The sequence below is a fragment of the Electrona antarctica genome, assembly GCF_951216825.1.
Source record: "Electrona antarctica genome assembly, chromosome: 8".
Taxonomy (NCBI): Eukaryota; Metazoa; Chordata; class Actinopteri; order Myctophiformes; family Myctophidae; genus Electrona; species Electrona antarctica.
Window position 1 is genome coordinate 8,771,146 of NC_136789.1, and position 21,984 is coordinate 8,793,129.

Sequence of the window (21,984 nt, forward strand, 5' to 3'; positions counted from 1 at the left end):
GTCAGACTGAAGCATGTCTACCCTACATATTATATAAATAAGTATTTATCATATAAACTGTTGTCATAAAACACAACCAAAGTGTGAGAAATCAGTATCATTTGTCATTCATTTCTACCCCTCATCTGATAGTCACATGCTGCACTTAAGCTATAAAGACAAACTCAATTTGTCTGGAACGGTGACCAGTGATTTAAAACAATGCAACGCCATTGACATACCAACAGTGTAAAAAAAAAGTCTGTCTATGAATTTTCTTTTTTTTTAACCAGTGTTCACAGAAGAACAGCAGGGTGATTGTACAGGAGATATGAGACCTGCTTCCTCACTGAGACTAGTCACAATAAAGAAATAAGCACGGCCAAATTTGATTTAGCCGAGAGAGCCGTTTCTGCCTATGCCAACACATACCAAGTGGTGAAAATCTAATAGCCACTGCAATGTATTAGACATTGTTATGTCCTTAGCGGAACAATAACGCCTTCTTGTGCTGGAAGGCGAAGAATTTTAGAGGGCACTATATTTTATTTTTTCCCCTTAAATCGAACAGTGCTCGGGCTTCAGACCGAGTCAGTCACACGCTGTCTGTCTCCTTGAATGACTATCTGTTCACTGAAGAACCTGCAAGCTGGTAAAAGTACAATGCGGGGAGCTCTATTGTGGCATGAACACATTCATTTATGATTTGAAGAATTGTCCTTTTTATTATGCAACGCTGAATGAAATCAGCGACATTGTTCAGAGGCCCTTGTTGAGGGGCTTTCTGGTGCAGATCACAATTTCCTAACTGTCCTTGGTCAGGTAACGGCGGAATGATTGTCGCTATCCCATTTAGACCTGAGGACGCATCTGTTTACTTAGAGCTTTTAACCACTTTTAACGATTGTTTTAAACTTTAGCTGTTGAAAAATAGCAGATCTACAAGCTCATAGTGCGGCAGTCGGTGCCATGCTATGAGCTTGTAGGTCTGCTATTTTGTAAAATCGTGAAATTGTGTGTAAACTGCAAATCTTTTAATATTATATTATTTCACAGTGAACATTCTTAACTTAAATATTTGCTCTCTGGGGGGTCTCTGGAACAACATTTTCAGATGAGGGTCCGCGGCCAAATTCAGATAATTCTGTGGGTTCTTGATATGAAAAAGTTTGAGAACCACTGACCCAGGTTTTTCAGAAAACTGTCATAATTTAGAAGACTAGTAGAATCTGGTCTCAACTCTCAATGGGCTAATGGAAATAAATAAGACACATTCCCATGTACACTGTACAAAGTACACCAGTCAAAGCATCGTTTTGCCACAGAGAAATCTGACAAAAATCACTAAAAGTTCTCAAGAATGGTTAAAACATTGTATTGCTGTACATGGGTTAGGGTTATTCAGGTTTGCAGTGCTGAATTTGAATTAATCTTAGTTAGTATTAACATTCAACTCTTAATCATTCTGTCAAGAATGGCCCTGTTTTCATGTTTTGTTTTGCTTTTGAATCAAAAACATTAATGTGAACACATACCGTGTCCTTATAGGCATCAACATTATTATATTTTTCAAGAATACCAGATGTACAAGCTCATGGACCTGTCAGAACAGACAGAACAGCCCAAGTATAAAACAAGCTCATGGACCTGTCAGGACAGACAGAACAGCCCATGTATAAAACAGGGCTCAAGTGGTTAAATGCTAACAAAACGCAGCACTGACTGTGTCATCTGAGAAAGAATTTAACCAGACTAAATCACAGTTTTGTTTTTACCCCCTCCTGGATGGGTGTCCCACCAATGTGTGTCTGTCCCCAACACACACACACACACACACACACACACACACACACACACACACACACACACACACACACACACACACACACACACACACACACACACACACACACACACACACACACACACACACACACACACACACACACACACACACACACACACACACACACACACACACACACACACACACACACACACACACACACACACACACACACACACACACACACACACACACAAATCCATACTAGCCACAGGCTCCTCTCCAATCTATTTTCTGCTCAGCTGGTTTTAAATGAAGTTATTATGACTCATTAAAATGCCCGCGAGCTTGTGGAAGTCGGCCAATTACGATTTAAATTTAGCCTCATGCTCGCACAAGCCATATGCCCCCTCCCCCCTCTCTACCCCTCCCAACCACCAACCCACCTCTCACTATCGGCAATATCTTTTTGGCATGGGATGTGGGGTGGGGGGGCTTCTTATTTATATGCATTTAGTTAAGCGGTTCCCAAACTTTTTAGCTTGAAATTCTCCCCGGAATTAGAAAAAGTTTGTAGATCGGCTAATTTCCCTACGTTTTTTTTTTTTATTATTTAGTTTTTTGTAATTAACAAATTGTAGGAATCTGTAAGAAAATTGGTATTTACTCACAAAACCCCCACAAAATGTGTCCACGACCCACAAATGGGTCCCGACCCAGTGTTTGTGAATCATCTGATTTAGATAGCTCACCACACGCCTGCACTCGCCCACACTCATGGCATGTCACTCAGAGACATGCATCTGCACACACGCCACAAGTGCCGTTATCAACTTCAAAACTCACAGACAGTGCCTTTCAGAGTGAACGTAAAGATGTTATCAGTGGCAGTGTGTCGTAAAAAAACAATTACATGGTCTTGTAGAGTGGTGGAAAGTAACTAAAGTACATTTTACTTAGGTGCTGTACTTAAGTACAAATTTGAGGTATTTGTCTTTTCTCGCGTATTTCCAATTTACAATACTTTAACTTCTACGCCACTACTTCTCAGAGGCAAATATTGTACTTCTAGCTCCACTACAATTATTTGGAAACTTTAGTTACTAGTTACTTTGTAGATTTGCATTATTATTACGAAATCATACATTAACCACTTCAGCCATATACCGGTATACATTTTGGCCATTTGAAAAAAGGCAGAACTACTAAGCTTGTAGATCGGCTATTTTCAAAAGATTTTCATACATTTGAAAACTTGAAATGAGACATGACTACTTTTACTTTTGCTACTTTAAGTACATTTTAATGCCAATACTTGTACTTTTATTTAAGTACATTTTTAATTCCGGACTTTTACTTGTAATGGAGTAGTTCTACCTTGCCGTATTGATACTTTTACTTAAGTAGAAATGTGAGTACTTTTTCCACCAATGGTCTTGTCATTGGACTGTAAACTATTTCCAGTCAGTGTAAAAAAGGGGAAAAAATAAATAAATAAAGAGGTTTACGGGCCAAAGGAGCGTTCATAACCTACACAGATAAATAAAATCTGTAAAAAAAAACGAGACTGTGATCAATTGCAACCACCGTGTCACATGTCAGGTGACAGGTCCATGTGGGGCTCCCGTGACGACAATGGTGATTTGTGCGAGCGACTATATACCTCGGAAATAATACATTGGCTTTTGGCATCTAGATAAGTGCCGAGACCCTGCCCTTCCGTTGTCCTGTCCTGCGTGTGCCCTGAGATTGTGTCAAGGACGAACGCGGCTCCAAGGATCCCTCCTTTGCACCTGATCCCATTCCCAGCCTCCTTGGAGCAGTACACGTTCAGGTCAAAGTCCCCCGAAAAGAAGAAACACACAAGTACACACAGCCGCCCACAATTTGTTAACTTGTTGAAGCAACTGACTGTTATGTGTACAGTAAAATCCATCCATTTATAAGTCTGAGAGAGAGTGTACGGATGGAAGCAAATTGACCATTCGTGTACTCTGTGTTAAATTAACATGTCACAGTGCGCGCGCGCACGCACGCACGCACGCACACACACAGGCTAACCCACAGCTGACAGAGCTGCTAAGGAGGAAAGGAGGGAGGGGGGGGGGGGGGGGAGGGAGGATGGAATGATGAAGGGAATCCAAAATTCAATGGGCTGTGTTCTTGTTTTTGAGGCAGACGGCACACTGTGTACTGTACTGTGAGAGCCCGTAAAACTCTCCCTCTCTCTGGCTCGCTTCTAAAAAAAAAGAAAAAAAGAAAAAAAAACAAGAACACAAAAGAAACACAGCCTTCGGTAGATGCAGCAGCCGTTTCAGCCATCAACCCCTCCATCAAAACACTCTGTGTCTGTGCAGTGACAAAAATAAAACCTGGCATCACCGTGGAATACCAAATTACACCCATTAGGGGAGCACGGGGGCCATTCGCTACTTGGCAACCGAAAGAGAACTTAAAAGCTTGCAATAACGTGGTAATAAAATAAATAAGATCAAGTTCTCGTTCGTTTATTGTTGGATCTGAAAATAGAACAGGCGATTTTTAAGCTTTCGCTGTCACCACCTTCGCAAGGTTAGGCTGTTCATGGCAAGGGATGTGATTGGCCGATGGGGAATTATTATGAGTTATGGGATTACAGTATCCGAATCGGATTTCAACACTGGTAATTGTTATCGGTTGTAGTCGTTTTAAAACGGAAAGTTCGGAAACTGAAACAATTCTCCTACATTCTCTAATTGTGTAGACTTCTTGTGAATTAAGTAATGCAGATGTTTAACAATAATTTAGAGCGTAAAAGGAAACCAAAAAGAACCTGTAAAGGTCCATTTGGTTTCCAAATGAATGGTACTCTAGTCCAATGGTTCCCAAACCTTTTAGCCTGTGACCCAAAACAGAAATGAGACATTCTCCTGGGACTCAAACTAGTGAAGCTTGTTGATCTGCTATTTTCACTAGTTTTTCTCCTCTAATTTAAGGAATTTCTTAGATCTTTCTTTTATAAAGTTATGAAGTTACTGGGGGAAAAAAAGCATTGAATTTTGGTTTAATTCATGAAAAGTTTAGCTTATTTTGAGAATGTGTTTTGAAAATGTTTTGAAATAATAATTCAAAACCAAATTTAGGAAACAAAAGAATAAGGGGACCCATAACAATGTGTTCGCGACCAACAAATGGGTCCCCACCCAGTGTTTGTGAACCAGTGCTCTAGTCTATACCATATGGAAGCCCCTCAAGGACCACTGGCAGTGGTCCCCGGACCACTGGTTGAGAACCAATGCTGTATACATGGTTAGAGTGTAAAGTTGGATGGGCCCTAAGCCTAAACCTATAACTCTCTGTCTACTCTCAGTGAGAAACTTATACTAAGAACTATATGGACAAAATGAAATATCACTAGATTTCTGAGCAAATACATCACAATTTGCATTGTGACAATACTGTGGGGATGACTAGCACTGGCAGTACTGGCACTTTCAGAACATACTGTATTCACACAATGACAGGCAGCAATGCCTATTCTAATAACTAAGTGGGCAAAAGGCAAATAACAGAACAGCAAGGACTGTCTCGTGGTTATGTTCAGAAAATTACACCACTTTACTGAAAATGCAGCTATCGAAAGCAGGAAAAGACAACACTTATGACATATAACAATATCCAACATCCGAGACTAGACTATACTGTAGCATCATATCACAACAACAACATACCATTTATATATTGACCAGCCCTAACAGATTGTACAGTGTACTCCTGGTGTCAGGAATCTATTTGAGTAACTCCGAAGAGTATACAAATGGAACCAAATGGACCGTTCCGTTACATTTTTAGTTAACCACTTCCGTTTATACTTAGTTAACCGGGGTCCCCCAAGGCTCTATACTAGGCCTGATATGTTTTCCCCTCTCTACACTAAAATCTCTTTGGTGAAAATAGCTGATCTACAAGCTCACAACGTGTCGCAAATGCTACACCTTGCGAGCTTGTAGATTGGCTATTAACTAATTTAGCACAGACACCCCCATCTGGTGTCTGAATTGTGTACTCCAGGATCGCCAGCCAGTCATTTAATACGGCGAGAATTTGAAAGCGGAATTTTCATTTATCCATCCATCCATCTTCAACGGCTTATCCATAGTCGGGTCGCGGGGGCAACAGCTCCACCAGAGTGTTCTGGATTTCCCTCTCCAGAGCAACATTAGTGACTTCCTCCTGGGGGATCCCGAGACGTTTCAAGGCCAGTGAGTCGATGTGTTTCCTCCAACACGACTCTACTCTCACCCTATCTCTAAGGGAGATGCCAGCCACCCGTCGAAGAAAGCTAATTTCGACCGCTTGTATTCGCGACCTTATTCTTTCGGTCATGAAAGAAAATTTCATTTCAGGTTTCCTTTTTGTTTTTAGCGCACAGCAACCAGTGTTACGAGAGTGTACAGAACACAGTATATAGGTGACAAAAGGCGATCTCGGCGCAGAGAGCGCTTGGACCAGGAGCTGTCAAAAGGCGATATCGGCGTTAAATGAGTAAATGGCAGAATGTTCAGGCTAGTGTTTCATGTGGTTTGATTAACACCCAGGGTTGTACTAGTGCGTACACACGTCACATACGGGAAGCCATTCCATGCGTAAGGGTGCAGTGTGGCTTTTCCAAGAAGCAGCAGCATCAAAGCTGCACAGAGACACAGGTACATTGAGTTCCCCCGTTAAAGAGCGCAGGCTGGGCTGCCGCTGAGAAGGAACAGTGTTTCCAGTGAAGTCACGTTCGATGTACCTGCAGACGGCCAGCCAGGGTAACAAGTTCTCTGCCGTCGCCGTCGCCTGGAAACCACGTATGACTATGTTGTTGTGTGAAACCTCTTATGTCCACATTTTAACCTTTTTGTGGGGGGTTTTCCCCCCCCCGTAATTTAACCCCTTTAAGACCACTGAGACCATATTCTACAAATGCCTTCTAGTTTTCCGATCAGTGGTGCTCAAACCTTTTCATGTCAAGGACTCTCAAAAATATTATGTATTTGACCGCAGACCCCAATATTATAGGACCCTCCTAGAAGCAAAGATTTGATTAAAAATGTTTGCTGTGAAAGAATATATTATTCAAAGATTTGCAAACATTTTCACGATCTTTCAAATATAGAAGATCGACAAAACCAAAAAAACAATACTCTCTCTCTCTCTCCCTCTCTCTCTATTCAATGGGCTTTGCCAAAGCAAAAAGCGTAACAATAACAATAACAAAAATAAAGTACAATTGAAAGTCAGAATCTCCAATAAATCAATTTCTATGTAGGTTACCGAGATCACTGGATGCAGATAGCGCAGGAATACACATAATGATTAGCAGTCTTTAGGGTCTCTCTCCCTCCCTCTGTCCCCCCCGGAAGAATGGAGTGTTCTGCTCTTTTACCACAATGCAGAGATACTCTAGCTGTTACAAGTACAAGTCCTGCATTAAAAAGTATTACCATCAAAATGTAGTTAATGTGTCAAAAGTAAAAGTCTACCTGACGAAGACCCATAAGGGGTCGAAACGTTGTCATCCTTCTAAATAAATAAATCTCCTGTGGGAGTTACAAAAGTGTGCACACTACTTCTCCTCCTAAAAGGAAAAGTGTACTCATTAATGAGAATGTGAGAATTTCACAAACTCTTTCAAAACATATACAAATCAGTCGTATAGGGGATGTCAGCTACTTTTGACAGCTGAAAATAGAGCTGAATTGGCCAATGTAAGTTTTGCATCCGAAAGTAAACTAATAACTAAAGCTTTCACATAATTGCAGTGGAGTAAAAAGGCAAAGTTAGCCTCCGAAATGTAGTGTTGAAGTGTCGGAAAATAGTCAAGTAAAAGTTCCTTGATATTGTCCATACTGTAATATAAGTACAGCCCTTGAGTAAATGTACTTAGTCACTTTCCACCATTTCTCTCACTCTCTTTCCAGAGAGACATAAAATAAAATAGGCGTTCAGCCTGACAAGGAATGGAATATTACCGCAGTATTACGCCTTGAACCTTACATCATATCGTCTGTCTGCAACGCACGCACGCACTTACTGTACATACACACACACACACACGCACACCCTTTACAATGCATCTGGCAGCGTGCGATTCCCCTGTTGTTTTAAACAGTACATCAGCAGGTCAAGGGAAGTACTACAGAAAGGGGTTTTGTGCGTGTGTGTGCGTACGTACTGTAACTGTATTACTACACTCGTGAGGACCAAATGTTCCCAACAAGTATAGTAGAATTAGAGAAATAAGACATTGTGAGGAACGATTTTCCTGGTCCCGCACATGAGAAATGGTTGTTTATTAGAAATTATCTTTGCCCTGGAACAACATATTTTCAGATGGGGGTCGGCGGCCATTTACATTTTTTGGGGTTCTTGACTTGAAATACTTTTGAACACGACTGACATAGAAGCATAGGTTTTTCAGAAAACTGTCAGACATTTGTGACCAGATTTGACTGAGAGACTGCCATCGCGCAAATTACCGCTTTTCACCAGAGGAGAAAAACTTTTTTTTTTCCTTCTTTTTTTCAAAATGAGTTAATAGCACAGGCAGACTCTTCACATACTAGAGCATGTCTGAAATAAGTGTCAGAGCTGAAATCGACATGTAAATATGAAATAAATGCCCAAACATGTAGCTAGGTGTAATGTTAGAGACCACAGCAGTGAACCTTTCAAGCCGGTTTTCTCAACTCGCATTTTTCTGCAAGACATTACTCTATAAGCCATATCTCCAAAACTGGTGGGTCAAACTGAACAACCAATATGTCAATTTGAAAATGATTCCCTGCTTTCATATGACGTGAAAAAAACGAAAATTCAAAAAAATCTAATGGCAGTCCCTCAGTCAAATTTAGTCACATTTGTAGAATCTGGTCTCAATGGGATAGACCACATATTTATCGGCTATTTCTTCTATTTTCTTCAATGCCGTCCTAAAATATGCATGTCCTCACAAGTATAGCAAGGAAAAACATGTGTATTGGTTCTGTTAATGTGGGGGAGGGGAGGGTGGTGGTGGTAAGGGGTTATATTACGGTTACTGTATGCTACCAAAAACCAGGAGCAACAATTCCACGACTTATCCAGTCTGTCTGTCATCCCGAATGTACTCACAGAGGGAGCTGTGTGTGTGTGTGTGTGTGTGTGTGTGTGTGTGCATGCGCGTGTCACAGCAGTGTCAGATGTGGTGAAAATGTAAATGTTAAACCATCAAAAAAATAAAACACTGGCTGATAAAAAAAAAAAAAATCTTGTGTCTTTCCCCCCACCCCCGCGCTTCTGTATTCAGGACTGTGCTTTTAATATCCCCCCCCCCCCATTCCCTCTGCATCATTCACCCCAGCCGAACCCCTTCCCATGAGCCTCCTCTCTCTCTCTCTCTCGCTCTCTGTCACACACACGTGTACACAGGCGCGCACACACAAGCGAGCACACACACACACACACACACACACACACAAACACACTTTGGAATTTGTGGTTTGGAAGGCAGTCAAGTTTCATTAATTTCTGGGTTTGGGTACAGTACAGTGTGTTCCTGGACACACATCTGCGAGCAATCATAAATGCTCTGGAATGCTGGCAGAACATCCAGACCTGCCGGCACAGCCATGATGTCATCACACTGAGGGAAGAGCTGGCACGCTGCCCGAAAACATGCAGCCCAGCTCAGAGCGAGCGAACGCACGCACGCACTCACACACGCACGCACGCACGCACACACACGCACAGAGAGGCCTTGTTTATACTTCATCGTATGACGTTGTCACTCGCCGGAAATAGCCAATATGCAATGTCAAAACGCTGTGCGTTGGGTGTGCAACAACGTTGTAGAATGGAGTATAAATGCAATGAGAGAGAGAGAGAGGAATGGTTTATAGAACATTTTGTAGGCCTGTCCCACCCCCCCCTTTCCCCGTCCGTTTCCAAATGCCTTGCATTTTTCTCTGTCTTAATGATTTGTCCATTTATATTACACACACACACACACACACACACACACACACACACACACACACACACACACACACACACACACACACACACACACACACACACACACACACACACACACACACACACACACACACACACACACACACACACACACACACACACACACACACACACACACGGATTAGATGTCAAGTCCAGTGAATGGAGAATTAATAGACAGATTATATCAGGGGATCAGATACTACTGGGCTGCAAGTTAGGAAAGAAAAAACGGGCAACTTTGGAGAGTGGGGAAAGAAAAGAAAAGTTACTCAGTTACTTTATACACAGCTCATTAGAGCTTGTGGCTTTTTTATAGGGTCACTGTAAACTTAATGAAATTTACAAAGATGGCAATTGGCCATTAACTAGTTAACTAGTCCATTAAGGCTAGCAATAGCAAATATCCTGGCTTCTCTGGGTTCGTGTGTAAACAGCACCAGAGCCATAGAGTAAGACAGAGTTACGGCTTCTCTGGGTTCGTATGTAAACAGCACCAGAGCCATAGAGGAAGACAGAGTTACGACATTGAGGGGGCAGAAAACGGAGCACTCGAGCACTGTTCATGCAGCCTGAACAGTCACAAGCTGGAGCTTGAAATATATTGTTTTCAACGAGGGCGGCGCAAATATCAGCAATTTCAGGAACGTGTGCAAAATGCCAACTGTTTTAAAGTATTGTACAGTAACAACTAAAGTCTCTAATGTTTATGTTGTACTATTACTAAAAAACGATCTAAAATAAAGAGATTTAAGATCATTAAAGCTGGGCTGTTGCCTGAGTCCAGTGCATTCTGCCAACTTCCGATCCAGGACTTGTCCTTGTTTGCTATGCTCTTCGGCGGGTCGTGGAGACAATTTTATGGGTGCCTTTATTTTCTGGTTACCTACATTTAGTTTTTGAGACATCAAATGTCTCTTTTGGGTCACGGGATAAAGAAGTTTGGGAACCACTGCTGAAAAGTGACCTTAAATAAATTCATCAAACTCTGTCTCTATACCTCAAACCACTCGGGTGTTTTGCCCGAATAAACTGTCCATTAAATCAAAAACATGGGAGGGTTGCAGTCAGAATTAAAGGTCTATTTTTGGTTAATTTATTTTCCTGTATACCTTAAGGTGACAAATGTTTCAGCTATCCAGCCTTCATCAGTATAAATCTAAAACAGCGTTTGTGCTTAAATTCGTCACACATCGGCATTGCTTGACATCGAGAACAGATTTGTAAATCCCATCAAAATTCCCACCTCAGTGTCTTTCACTGTTGATGAATTGAACGCATCGGACCACAATGGAAAGTCCCCATGCATGCAGCACTTTTTTGTGTTATGATTTTAGCCTTAATGTCTTTCTGTACCATGTGCTGTATTTCTGACTAATAAAGTATTCAATCAAATCTGTTACTTTCAGTGACACCATTGTACTCCCATGTTTAAATTAGGCTTCATATTATCTCGTGTATGAAATGCTGGCACATCACCCTGCTTTTCTCCATTTGTTGAACAGTAGGACAGTTTAAGCTTAATCTTCTAAAGTCTGAATTGGGCTTCACGGTTCGCCCTCAAACACTTTTCCAGGAAAAATAAATGCTTGCTTAAACAGTAGTGTCATTGACAGCTGACTGTAAATCTAAAGGGGTTTATGTACAGTATGTACTGTAGCCTACAGTATGTTAATGTATATACAGTAGACGTATCTGTGTGTGCCAGTATTCATATGCCATGTATGGAACAGGTTTGGCACGTTAGAATGTACAGTACATGTGCCAGTATTCATACACTGTGTATGGAACAGTTTTAGCATGTTAGAATGCGTGACTGATGTGTCAGCGGGGTCATATTTTGATAAGAGTTAGGGTTTATAGAGTTCCGACTCGAGGCTGGATAAGTGCTGCTGGGTGTGTACACAGGGTGGGTTAATGTCAGGGTAATACAGTACAGTACAGTACATATAGCAGCACTGTGCGTGCACGTGCGGGCGCACGTGTGTGTGTGGGCTGATAAAGGCAATAGTAGATTACAGCTACTGTTGGTGGTAGGCAATTTTGAGGTACTTTTACTTTACTGGAGTATTTCCAATTGTATCCTATTGAACACTTTGTCCGATTAATTGATTATTAAGAAGCACGTTTTGTAGTAAATTAACGCCATACTTGATCATTCTACAGCATCACATAAAAGCAGCAGATCTGCAAACTTTTTGAGCTCGTCGATTTGCTACCTTATTTTTTAATTTGAATCCTGAAAAAAAGATATAGTTTATCTATTTATCTATAGTTTATCTATTTACTATATAGTCTATAGTTTATCAATTCAATCGATTATACTACTTGGGAGCCACTCTTGGAAAGGAAGTGCATTGGCATCATACTAGAGTTGCAACTTTTCTTTGGTTTCTGGCATTGGGAGGTACAACAGGTATGGCTGTCACGATTACAAATTTAAGTTGACGATTAATTGTCACACAAATAATAGCGATTAACAATTTAATTGTGTTTTTTTACATTGAACATCAATGACGTCGCCAACACGGAAGCGAAGCGTAAAAATCATTATTAAACATTATAAACCCTTATCTCGTCCGATCTACGAGCATATTTTTCGTCGCCCTTAGCAGGGAAGGAGTTAAAGAACACTTTACTATGTACAGGAAAAGAAAAACACAACCTTGTCTGGTACAGCAAAAGCTCTGCAACTGCTTAAATTCAGTACCTTATTGCTCTTAAAATACTATATTGATTGTGTGTGTAAAGTATGCATTCTGACCTCTGGACCTTGTACTAGCTGCCATTCTTTGGCAACTTTAAAAAATAAAAAGAGTAAAACCTTTGTTTTCCATCGAATGCATAAACAAACAGCTACACACAGACACCCCCGTGCACACACGCACGCACACGTGCACACACTCACACACGCACGCGCACACACGCACACACAATTATGTGGTTAAGCTTTTGATTCTTTACCATGTATGTAGTGTAAACAGAGGATTAGCGCTCTTAAGCTACTGTATAAAAGGCACCGAGATGAAATCTTGATGGAAAACATTCATCGGTTTGTTCTGGATCACATCAGGTTTTTGGTGCTAAGGGCTTTTGGGGTCATTGCATTCCACATGGAACCAAATTGGACCCATAACAAGGGTCCATTTGGGTTGCATTTTGTACACTCTCAAGAGTTATGGTGATGGTCCTTGAAATTAAAAAAAAAACTTTGAGAACCACCGGTATTGTAATTGCATAGCAGACGAGACGTGAAGTCCACACATTGTGATTAAAAAAACGGTTCCAAAATGTGATGGAACAGATCCCCCCGGATCGTCAATGTGGGATCCGGTGGTACCGGATCCCAACCCTATATCTCCAGAAAGGGGGCTATCTATACTTTCCCTGATAGCTGGGGGCTGAGTCACGACACGAGCCCCCCCCCCCACCGGACCACTGTCTGCACCGCCACCCCGCCTCTAAAGCCCTCCACGCCACAATGTGCTTTCCCTTTCAGCCCAGCCGCCATCCCCGAGCAACACTGCATGTCAGGCAATCATAAACACACACACACGCACACACACACTCACTGCATGTCAGGCAATCATAAACACACACACACACACACACTCGCGCACGCGCACACAGTCGCACACACCACACATACCACTCATAACAAACAACAATGTGGTAAGAGAGAGAGAGAGAGAGCGAGGGGGAAAAAAAGCTGGCACAAGATAGACTGTACATACTGTACCCTCAGCGGTGGCAAGCAGCCCAGACTGGCGAGCCGCCAAGTCCTCGATAAAACAAGCACACAGAGAGGGAGGGGCGGGAGAGAGGAGAGAGAGACAGACACGGGGAGAGACGGCACGCTCTGTAAGCCCAGGAAGAGAGGGGAGGGGCGGCGAGGGGGGGGGCAGCCGCGTCTGGAGTGGTACACATCCACGGCACGCCGCGCATACCAAAAAGGGCTGCGCTCACCCCGCCGTTGCACCGTCCCTCTCGCTCTCTCTCTCTCGCCCGAACACTCCCTGCCAGCCGGCTCGCATGCACCGCCTCCCGACTATTTTGTCTTTTCGTAAGCTCTAGGTGAAGAGGTGGCGGTGATGAGGTTATATGAGCGTGTTGCGTGTGGGCGTATTGGGGGGTGGAGGGGGGGTTTGGGGGGGGGTTCAGGGGTAGGTGAGGTTGCTGTTAGAGTGACGGGGGTGTGATGAAAAAATTAAAGAGAATAAATAAGTGAAATGAATGAATATCAAGGCACACATTGTCACACGTGGTGGAGGGAGGAAGAAAAAAAGGTTTAAAAGGGTGTGGAGGAGAAAAAAATAAAAGGACAGCCTGTCGCTGTTGCTCGACTGAAGAGCTTGTCTGCCTTTTAAACGCCAGACCAAAGTCCCTGTGAGTCAACACTGATGCGAGCACAGGCTGTGTGCGTCAAGGCTGCTCCGCATTGAGGAGAAGAAGACAAAGTTTGTGCACTTGTTGCCACGGTTGCTAAAAATATATTGGCCACATCTTCCACGCAATCGCATCGGATGAGGAGAGTTGGTGGTTCTTCCCAGAGCAGTGGTTTTCAACCCTCATCAAGGTTCATAATTTATTCGGAATTTGAGCCACGGACCACCATTTGATGAGATTTAGCATCTCAGACCCAAGACTTAGCAAACTTGCGTCAGTTAAGTGAGGTGAGCCTGCAGATGGGCAGACAGGTACTCAGAAACATGGCTAAAATATCCCACTGGAGCGCAAAACCAATAAGAAAATGTCTACGCAACAACTCATTGACATTTACAATTTTTCTAAAGTGCACGTTTATAAATTGCCTGACGGGATACTTCTTCCTGATACATGCCACGCTGTCTCACACACTGTCACACAAACACACACACACACTGTCACACACACGTTCAGCCAACACACGGCGAGCTCAACAATTAATCATGAACGCCAACGTGTTTGGCTTGACACAACCAGGGGTTCATCAGGTGAGCTGATGAAATCTGAAGAAAGCCATGTCACAGAAGGGGGGAAAAAAGTGTGCTCCTTTTTCCTTTGCCCTTAAAAATGCCTGTGTTCCCTTTTTAAATGAATTTGAGCAATGTTCTTAATAACACTTTTGTTATTATTGGACATGAACTCATTTTCATTCTGGGTTTAATAAAGAAAAAGGAAACTGACACTTTTAAAATGACAGAGAGACATATTGGAGCCGTAGCTATTGAAACATGAGAGGAATTATCCCAAATGACTGTTAATAACATACTGTAAACTAAAGTATGCAGCTGTACTTAACCACTATAAACTTCCTCGACGGGAGAGTCCCCCAGGGTCCCCCAGGGCTCTGTACTTGCCCCCCCATATCTTTGTCAGAAGAAAGTCAATCTACAAGCTCACAACGTGCCATGACACGTTGTGAGCTTGTAGATCGAAGTTTTTCCATACAACTTTCTACCACAAATAGGGACTCTGGGGTGATCCGTTCTCCAGACCAGTGGTTTCTCAAACATTTTAATAGCAAGGACCCCTATAATTCAGAGGGTGTGCAAATGGAACCAAATGGACCCCGTTAACAGGTCTGTGACTCCGAGGTTGAGCAAATGGAACCAAATGGACCCCGTTAACAGGTCTGTGACTCCGAGGTTGAGCAAATGGAACCAAATGGACCCGTTAAGGGTCCATTTGGTTCATAATAAAGGCGCTAGAGTGCCACGCAGATGAGGCAGATTTTACTCTGAAAGGCCCCGACTTCCATTACCCCATAAAAGCGGGAGGCCCTTAGTACCTCACGCTACCTCGTCTTATGTGTCTCTAGAAGCGTTATTATTCCAAACGAGGTGCTTGCTGAAGTCAGAAATGACCACAGAACATCGGCGTTGATCAAAACCATGGAGAGCGCTGTAGATTTATAGTTATGAACAACTTTTGTCGGCCTGTAAACAAGGAAGTGAACGGCAGTGCACATGCGCAAAACTGGTCTAGGATCACTGAAGGAGGAAAGGCAAAAAAAAAAGTTTGATATCAATAAAAATCATTAGCATAATTGGTGTTAAGAGTCCATTTGTAAATTCCTCAAGGAACCCTGAGGGTCCCCAGACCCCACTTTGAGAACTGTTGCTGCTGCCGGCGACAGAGGGACAGTACAGCTGCAAGGTGATGTGCAATCATAAGTGACGAGAACAGATGTTTCCTGGATTATTTGTATACAAATTTCACTAAGTATCTGTCCGCCTGTCTGGAAGTATCTGTCCGCCTGTCTGGAAGTATCTGTCCGCCTGTCTGGAATTCTGGACCCTTTTTTGCAGTGAATAAAAAGCAGATATAGCTATAACAAACACAATATCATAAACACTAGTGCTGCACATTCTCAAAGAAAGAGCGAGATCTAGATTCAGACACCTATGCAATCTGATTTCTACATTTGAGCAAGAATCGTGCAGCGCTATAATGATTCAATTCATTTTAGTTACCTTTATGTTTTTGCTACAAGAGATACTTTGAGAGAGGTTTAAGTCGAGCACTTTGATGTTGTCTGTTTAAAGCCACAGTAGTGGCTCCAGGTGTCACATTTTGAGTGTAGTAATGTTCAGCAATTACAGACCAAAGACAATATTTTGATGGGAAAAAAATGAGAATCTCAAATCTTGTGGCGGAAAATCGAGATTCACATTTGATCACGAATCGTGCAGCACGAATAAACACTGCACTGCGAAGATCACAGTGCTTTAATTGTTGTGTTTATTTCCCTTTGATCGACAGTTAAAGCATAGAATTGTTTTGTGCAGTGCAGTACTGTTGACATGAGTGTTATCATCAGGGATTATTTGTTAAATAATCACAGCGAGGGGATCTCACTTGGCATGCATACATACACGGTACACTCAGAGTGCTTTATTTAGCTAGTTGTTCTCACAGCAAACCAAGGTTCATTGATTGCCCTGCATTAAGTTCAACTCTCTCTTGTGAGAGAAAACATTTCATTCAACTTTTCATTATTCTTCATCCGTTTACACGTATATACTTGATGTGTTCATCTCAGTTATATGTTATTCACATAACGACCCATTTATGGGTAAGACACGATTGAATCGTTATCACGGCAATATCCCAAGACCACATACATCCGAACCTGAAAACCTAGGCCGGGCAATTTGGATTAATGTCAGAAATTGGAGCATTACAGTTTGAGGATAATCTCTCTCTCCTAAAAAAAAGCTATTTCTGAAGTTCCTTTCCATAACCGGCAATGATTATCTACAGCTAGCATTGCCTTGACTCACCCCCCCGTCCCCCCCGCCAAAAAAACCTCTCCCGTTGTGTCATAACTCCTGCCCGTAAGAGCGGTGTTGTTTACTTGCTCAGCTTTGCCACCGCAGCGGGCACTGGCCTGCCTTTGCACACAGCGTGCCTCAACAGAAAACACAACAGCGCCTCAGAAATACGGCCTTATAGAGTCTATGATTATGGCTGTGAGCGGGGACAACTGGCTGGGCTAGTCTGACCCCACCATGTCTTTATAACACCCATCACATACATAAATGTCACAGCTTGTCCAATACTCCCGTTATGAATGTGACGGGGGAGGAAGCTCGTGTGTGCCTTTCAGAGACTACTGGAGGGGTGTGTGCATACAGTACTTTTTGCGTGAGGGATTTGGGTGAAAGAGGAGGGGCGGGGTAGGAGGAAGAGTTATTTTAAACAAAATATTCCATTGAAGCAGTTTTTTTTTCCTCGACACGCTGTGCTTGTGTGCGGAGCCAATTCACTGGCACAGCGTGAGTTTGTCATTCATCTCCGGTTTGCCGCTTGCACAGCGAAGAGCGTCACCATCCATCTCAGTCAGGTTTTTTTTTGTTATTTTTTTTAAAGTTTCGCCCCGGATTATGAACGGACAAATGAAGCGCGCAATTAACCGTTCGGCGGGGTTTCTCGAGCAGGAGGCGGGCGGGGGGAGGAGGGGGGCGAGGGAGGAGAGGGGGCGGGAGGGCGATTTGTTGACGCCGACGCTCCTGCCATGTCGCGACGGAAACAACAAACAAGCGAGACGGCGGCTGTGTATACATTGACGGGATCGGCAACCTCCCCGCGGAGACGAACTGGTCCCCCTTTTGTTCATGCTGTTATGGCTGACGGGAGCGGGACAGTGTGCCGGTCACTGGGACGTGTGGAGTCGGGTGTGTGGATGGCTTTGGTTGGTGGTGGCGTGGGCGTGCATGGGGAGGAGGGTGGGGGGGTGGATGGTAGGTCCCCTCACAGGGACCCCAGCAGTCCTATGTCTTTTACAGAGCTTCCATAAACCCTCTGCACTTACGGCCTTGGGAGCGAGAAGCTCCTGTTGCCTATAAAAGAAAGGCCGGCCCATAAAACCAGGACTGTGCTAAGTAGACCCCATAGCATGTGGAGGGAGGGCTTGCAGTGGTGATGATGGTGGAGGGAGGGAGGGGGGGGGGGCAACCGCCAGGAGCGAGAGTGTCAGGCCGGGTCGATCAATACAGTCTGTGTGTTGAATTACACGGCTCTCAGACTGCCAATGTCGCAGACAGAGCCACTCAGCCAGGCTGCAGGACATAATGCACACCGATGCTAGGCTGCCATCTTGCATAGACTCCCACTGACGTTTCACCAGGTTTGACCACTTAAACACCTCTATATATACTCAAGTTGAGTAGGGTAGGGTCCCCCAGGGATCCATGCTTGGCCCTCTTCCTAATTTCCTTCTACACCAAATATATTTGCTGGAAATAACCGATCTACACAAATATCTCCTGGAAATAACCGATCTACAGCTCACTTGTGAGCTGTAGATCCTCAGTTTTACACCACAAACGTGCCATATTATGACATGCCCAGAATAGTGACGCTAGGGTTCACGTAGTTAAAAAGGACAAAAATTGCTTTTTGTTTGTGGAGTGCACTAGGCGATCCTTCCATATGAATGTAGCAAACAGTAATGGATCCAAGTCCGTGTCATGATCCCTCAACTGTCTGCCCACACTGCTAGCCTCACTGCTGAGTGTTATTTTAAAAGCGTTGTGTGATGCTGCTCCTAAGCTCAGCATCTTCACCGAGACCCCGGGCGTCCCTATTGAGTCACGTCTATAAAAGTATTAAGTGCAAGAGTTGCCGTTAGACCAACGGTTGGAAAACAAGCCCTTTCAAGTCTTTTGCCGTTTTATGGGTCGGTAAAAAAAAAAAAAAGAAAAAGAAGAAAAAAAGAAACACAACAAGAAAAGAAAAATGCGATGAGAAATCTGTTTGTTTCTTACCCTGATGCGAGAGCAAGTGCATCCGTAGACGAAGACTGTCCAGGAACCTCTTCCCACACAGCTCACAGCCGTAGGTCTTCATTCCGCTGTGCATCTTCCTGTTGGTGGAGAGAGAGAAAACAAACACACCTCAGTGTCAGTGTCTCTACAGGGACCTTGCTTCAACAGGAATGTCTCCTGGGGAGAAGCACGGTGTTGATTTCATCCACTAATAACTATGGCGAAGAAAGTCTGTCGACTACCTTTTTTCACTGACGAAAACTCAATGGAAACTAAATTAAAACTAAGCTATGATGACTAAAAATAAGACTAAAAATGTCATCAACAAATAAAAACTACACTAAAATGTTGAAGAACAAACAGAAGAACATACAAAATAAACATGAACGCAAAAACCTTCTCAAGTGTATTCCTGGAGGGAGCACCGGACTGTGACCTTATTTGCTATACTGTAAGATCACTCAACGCTAGGGTTGTCCCAATCCGATCACGTGATCGGAAATCGTGGCCGATCATGTCATTTTCAAATGATCGGAAACGGATCGGGAGCAAAACAAACGTGATCGGGACATCCTTAGTATAAATATTATATCCATATCATGATATTAGACTGGATATTGTCTGTAATTTTGGATATTGTACTATTGTGATATGGCATAAGTGTAGCAGAGTTTGGATGTCAAGGACCCCCTCCATTAATAATATACACTTTACCGTGAACCCTTTGTACAAAGGACCCCATACAACATTTGATACTATATTAACTAATTGCTGCTGAATTAATGAATGAATGAATGAATGAATGAATGCATGATATTTGGTGATAAAATGAAAGAGCATATCAGCGCCTCCTGTGAACCCCCTGGAACACCTCAAGTCAAGGACCCCCTGGGTGTCCCTGGCCTGGACCCAAGCACTGACATGACAGACAGCATTATTATGACCCATTTATAAACAATGTGTTGAGGACTATGTTACAGTGTTTGATGACACGGGACAAGACTCAAAGTGTACATGTATCTAACTAGCTAACAACAGACGACATAAAAAAACAAGGAAGATGAACCTCGAAAGTTTTGTCTCCGCTAGGAAATCCTCAAAGACCCCAAGGCTCGGGCCGAAGTGTGGACTATTATTCCTGGGAGATATCTGAAAAGTGCCCCAAAGCAATTACGGTGACATGAATTGCCAAACAACCCTGGCATAGTGCCTTAAGCCTCCTGAGAACTTCAAATACTCAGGCTCTGAAAGAAGACGAGACATCAGAACACGTAACTGCACGAACATGCTCAGAAAGGTGTCTATCGCACCACTTCAGCTTTGATAGACATCCACACAGGCAGTGGGCACAGAGGGGTTTTGTCGAATAGGATGATTAAAACGTTGAACTCAGTAACACACTGGTTGTGGGATCCTGTGGGATCCTGGGATCCCCCCAGGGTGTCCCCTACCTAAATTATTGATTCGTTGGGAACCAAATGTAACACTGCAAAACTGTAACACTGCAAGTGTACACATGGTTCCATTTGTACACTCTCAGAGTTAAATCAATTCAATTCAATTCAATATCTTTATCAACATGAGAAAACATACGTTTACATTGCCAAAGCAAAAATCACTGGGGATTTCACAGTGTAGATTGGGGTATCAGAGAGTGGGGCGCGCACGCGTGCGTGCGTGCGTGCGTGCGTGTGAGTGTGTGTGTGGAGGGGGGGGGGGGTCCTTGAGGAAACACTCAACCAACCCCTGTTAAACTCATCTGTTGTTTGACTGATAAACCTAGTGTAGAGGGAGGGGACAGGACTCCAAAACATCACCTTCAATTCGTTAGGCAAATGGGGAGCCAAATTAGCTTTTATTAGCATGCTTAAAGCATTGAGTAATTGTTCTCAGAGACGTCATTGCCTCATTGTTTGCACCTCCTTGCAAACACATGCCTCAAGAGAAACAAACGGACATATGTTAGCGTTCTCAACCCCCTTTTTTTTCTCTTTACCCCCTCACAACCCCAGCACAAATACAAACATACATGTCACTCTTTGGAGCTTCAAGTTATTAAAAAAAAGACTTGTGAACGTGTGTCTGCAATTTCCCAGGCCCAGGCCCACAGGCTGAATGGTGAATGCCATCCCTGTCCATCCCCAAACACACCAAAACCATGACCAAACTTAACGGTACTAACCTTGACGACAATGAATTACCAAAAAACGCAACCAGAAGTATGTTCCCTCTCTTGGGAATCAAACAAAGAACCCTTTGATTAGAAACCACCGACGCTATACGCAGTGCACCCCCCGAGGCCTGGGGTGTCTAAATTGAACCCATTGTGAGTGTTTTCATTGATCAGAACTATAGGAGCGCAACAGTTAATCAAACCAAATGATTTAATCAAAAAACTATCGATTTCCCCAAATAGTAAAACAATGGCAGATCTACAAGCTCAAAATGCCATCGATGCGACACGTTGTGAGCTTGTCTATCAGCTATTATCGTCCGACACAGTTCTATGACAAAGCAAAGTAGGGCTTATGGTGAGTAGTTAATCATGTTAATCAATGTATTAGGGCGACTGTGGCTCAAGAGGTAGAGCAGGTCGTCCAATGATCCATGGGTCGGCGGTCCGGCTCCTCCTGGCTACATGTCGAAGTGTCCTTGGGCAAGACACTGAACCCCAAATTGCTCCCGATGTGCTGGTTGGTACCTTGCATGGCTTCCGCCGCAATCGGTGTATGAATGTGTGTGTGAATGGGTGAATGTAATGCACAATCTATGTAAAGCGCCTTGGATAAAGGCGCTATATAAATGCACCATTTACCATTTATTATTATAATATGTCTATATTGACACCGATCACTGAACATCATATCATATGGTAAACCTGGGAATAGAAGTGATAAGACCTGAGACCAGATTCTACAAATGTCTTCTAAATGTCTTCTAGAAGGAAATATT

At 43.2% G+C, this 21,984-nt stretch overlaps 1 protein-coding gene across 1 annotated transcript in view; it reads right to left on the reverse strand.

Annotated features, from left to right (window-relative positions):
* LOC306928088 (uncharacterized protein) overlaps positions 1–19,126 on the reverse strand; it is a gene marked incomplete at its 5' end in the record, with an annotated part of 99,686 nt that extends 80,560 nt beyond the window's left edge. Inside the window, one exon of the mRNA XM_079508007.1 lies at positions 19,033–19,126. Coding sequence (XP_079364133.1) covers positions 19,033–19,126 — 94 coding nt within the window. The remainder of the gene's footprint in view (positions 1–19,032) is intronic.
* Positions 19,127–21,984: the final 2,858 nt, after the last annotated feature.